The 3,837-nt window shown below is 42.2% G+C and overlaps 1 protein-coding gene across 1 annotated transcript; it reads left to right on the top strand.

Moving 5' to 3' along the window:
• The first annotated feature begins 758 nt into the window (after positions 1-758).
• Positions 759-1,709, top strand: LOC121135098 (olfactory receptor 52L1-like). The gene has a single exon (XM_040733401.1). The coding sequence runs from the start codon at positions 759-761 to the stop codon at positions 1,707-1,709; it is 951 nt and encodes a 316-aa protein (XP_040589335.1).
• Positions 1,710-3,837: the final 2,128 nt, after the last annotated feature.

The following is a 3,837-nucleotide window of genomic DNA, read 5'->3' as shown; positions in this document are numbered from 1 at the left end:
AGTTGGAAACTGGACACATACTTATTTCTTCACAAAACATTGATATAAGGTAGAAAGATGACATTTGGAAAGGCTGGGCAAGCCACCCAGTTTTGAATATTGAGTGTATGGACTTTAGGAAGCAAACTGAGAAATAGATTTATGCCTCACAGAGATATTTTTTGTACCGAAGATAAGCTTGGAATGAACTGAAGCATAGTAACTAGTTTTAAAAATGCAGTGGATTAGTCAACAGAGGCCAGAGGAAGGGTAGAGATCCTGAAACCCTGGAAACAACCCTCAATGAGGTGGAGAACATTGTGGGATGCAGCCTAGCTCAGAGACAACTACTGAGTATATGTGTCCTGAGGCTATAGGAGATGAGTGGCAAAATGACAGGTGACAGTCTTCAGCACTACCTACACAGTCAGTAAAGACAATTCTTTACAGTTGACAGTTTCAAAGTCATTGAATATATAACTCATCGAATGACAGGGTTAACATGTCTCTCAAGGCATCTGAGTTCAGTGTTTGCTCTTTTCTTACATTACAGCTAGATTACACCTGCTTCAGATATGTGGAGAGCTCATCAGAAAAACATCTGTATCCAGAAAGGGTTTTCTTCATTGAGTCTAATTTTATTCCCTGTTGTTGCAGATTAAGTCACCTGTTGTTCTGATGAACATGGTAGCCTGAACTGCACAGTGTCTTAGCATATCAAAAATGGAGAAGCCATGGCTTGGGTGTCTTTTCACTCTTCTTTCTCTGTGCTGTTGATCATGTCCCTAAGCAATTCTAGCTGGAGGCAGCCCCAGCCCTCTTTCTTCCTAGTAGGCATTCCAGGCTTGGAGGAAAGTCAGCACTGGATAGCGTTGCCCCTGGGTGTCCTTTACTTCCTAGCTCTAGTGGGCAATGTGACTATTATCTTCATCATCTGGACTGACTCATCCTTGCACCAACCCATGTACCTCTTCCTGGCCATGCTTGCTGCTATTGACCTGGTCCTGGCCTCTTCCACTGCACCCAAGGCCCTCACAGTGCTCCTGGCTTATGCTCATGAGATTGGGTACATTGTGTGCCTGACTCAGATGTTCTTCATCCATGCCTTTTCCTCCATGGAGTCAGGCATACTTGTGGCCATGGCTCTGGACCGCTATGTTGCCATCTGCCACCCTCTGCGCCATTCCACAATCCTGCATCCCGGGATTATAGGACGCATTGGGATGGTGGTGCTGGTGCGGGGATTGGTCCTCCTCATCCCCTTCCCCATCCTATTGCAGAACCTTGTCTTCTGCAGAGCCACTGTCATAAGCCATGCCTACTGTGAGCATATGGCTGTGGTAAAACTTGCCTGTTCTGAAACCACAGTGAATCAAGCCTATGGGCTGTCAGTGGCACTGCTGGTGGTTGGGCTAGATGTGCTGGCCATCGGCATCTCCTATGCCCTCATTCTCCAGGCAGTGCTGAAGGTCCCAGGGGGTGAAGCCAGGCTCAAGGCCTTCAGTACATGTGGGTCTCATGTTTGTGTCATTCTTATCTTCTATATCCCTGGAATTTTCTCCTTCCTCACTCACCGCTTTGGGCACCATGTTCCCCATCACGTCCATGTTCTGCTGGCCACACTCTACCTCCTTGTTCCACCTGCCCTCAATCCTCTTGTTTATGGGGTGAAGACTCGACAGATCCGCCAGCGAGTGCTCAGGGTGTTCTACATAAAAGTATCAAGTTGACCACATCCTAATCACTGGCTGCAGAGGCCCCTGCCAAGGACTCAGTCAAGAGTTTATGGCCAGCATGGAGTGTATGAACAGAAGTCATTCTACAATATTCCTTCTTGATCCTAGTTGTCTGTGTAAAGAATACCCCCAGGCACGTGGCTCAACTGTCTATTGAGATTTATCTGAATAACTAAGTTTATAAATATTTCTCATTTCATCTAAATATTCTTTCCAACCCCAGCAATGCTCCACTCCTGATAGAGGGATTGGGAAATAGAAGTAAGGCAGCTCTGGCTATGCCATCTTTCCTGCTTTCATCCAATAACTGATTACACAACACTATCTAGAATGAGAAAGGTGAGTTTTAGCCTGGCGTGCTGTTCAGAGTATCTTCAAAATCTCTAGGTTAATGCAATAAAATGCAGATCAATGGCCCCTGTGTGACAAATAGTCCTTTAAAGCAGCCAAAATATTCACAATGTGAAATAGCATCACTCACTGTAACATAGGATGTAATTCATTTATTTAAAATACGTGTAAATGAAGTAGGTACTGTATGGAAGTTATCCTTGGAATAACAAGGTATTTTAAGTAAGATTTATGTTTTTATATGGTGAATTTCTTTTTTAAAGTTGTTTTGTGCTTTAAAATGGTTGCATTTTTTGCTTAGTATAATACCAAGACAAAGAATTCAATACATCTGGTTTTTTGTTTTGGGTTTGTTGTTGTTGTTGTTGTTGTTTTCATTTCTAAAGCAATCTTATTTTATCAATCCCAGTACCCTCTCTCTCCCATCCTCTCACCCCCTCCACTTTCTCCCAGTCCCACTCAACCCCCCATCCACTCCTCAGAGAGTATAAGGCCTCCCATGGGGAACCATCAAAGTCTGTTACATCATTTGAGGCAGGACCAAGGCCCTTCCCCCTGTATCTGGGCTGAGCAAGGTGTCCCTCCACAGGGAATGGGCTCCAAAAAGCTAGTTCATGCACTAGGTCGGATTGGGGGAAAGACAGAGATGGAGAGCAAGGAAAGAGATACCTTGATAGAGGGAATCATTATGGGGTTAGTGAGAAACCTGGCACTAGGGAAATACCCATGAATACATCTGTTTTATAAGTATTAATTTAATAAAACAAATACCACATGCTCTCTATCTTCTGTAGTTTCTAGCTACAAATCTTCAGAGAGAATATATTCTGAGTTAACTACAGGAACCAGAAAAGTAAATAGGGACCATGAAGCAACAAGAGAAAATGACACAACTATATTTTATTTAAAACAAATTATATACTTAATTTAAAAATGAAATATTTCTTTAATTAAAATTATAAGTTTATTTAAAAAACAAACCTTAGACTCCTAATAAATTACAGATGTTCCTGATTCAGGAAGCTCCTGGCATCTAAGGTTACAATGTTAGGCTTGCAGTAATCCTGCTTGAGTGATTCCTCCTCCTGACTGTGTTTGACACTAAGTCTCCACACACCTCCCCATCTCTTCTTCATATATTCTTGGTTCTAAGCCAGTACTAGCAGCTCCTAGAGCAGTGGTTCTCAACCCTCCTTATGCTGTGAACCTTTAATACAGTTCCTCATGTTGTGATGACCCCATGAAATAACTATAAAATTATTTCTGTTGCTACTTCAAAACTGTAATTTTGCTAGTTATGAACTATAGTGTAAATATGTGGTTTTTATTGGTCTTAGGTGACTCCTGTGAAAGGGTATTAGATCCCTGAAAGGATTTCTTTGCACCCCCCCCACACACACACACAGGAGTTGTGACCCTCGAGTTGAGAACCACTGTCCTAGAGGTTGCATCACAATTCCTACCTATGGCAGCTGATTGCACCAATTAAACCAGACTTTAGGAGTCACTGGTGGGAATTTTCATGCTCTGAGTTCCATTTAATCACTTTTTTCTTCACTGTCACATAGGGTAAGGCTGTTTGAGGTATCTAAATGGGGAGCTACAGCACATTCTTCATGGACTTAGATGAGAAAGCACAGAAGACAGAGTGCTGTATGGGAAGATCCTGGGTAAGGGAAAATAATGAAAGAAAATTAAAAAGAAACAGGACATTCTAAACAGAGAGCATATATATTTGAAAGCAATTATTTCTAATCTTAAGAATGTAACT

This window comes from Mesocricetus auratus, unplaced genomic scaffold (assembly GCF_017639785.1).
Source record: "Mesocricetus auratus isolate SY011 unplaced genomic scaffold, BCM_Maur_2.0 Super-Scaffold_4256, whole genome shotgun sequence".
Lineage (NCBI taxonomy): Eukaryota > Metazoa > Chordata > Mammalia > Rodentia > Cricetidae > Mesocricetus > Mesocricetus auratus.
The sequence above is the reverse complement of the archived record's forward strand: the minus strand, read 5'-3'. Positions and strand labels throughout refer to the sequence as shown.

Bases quoted from the DNA above. Each gene is read 5' to 3' on its own strand.
- LOC121135098 (XM_040733401.1), top strand. From the start codon at position 759: ATGTCCCTAAGCAATTCTAGCTGGAGGCAGCCCCAGCCCTCTTTCTTC.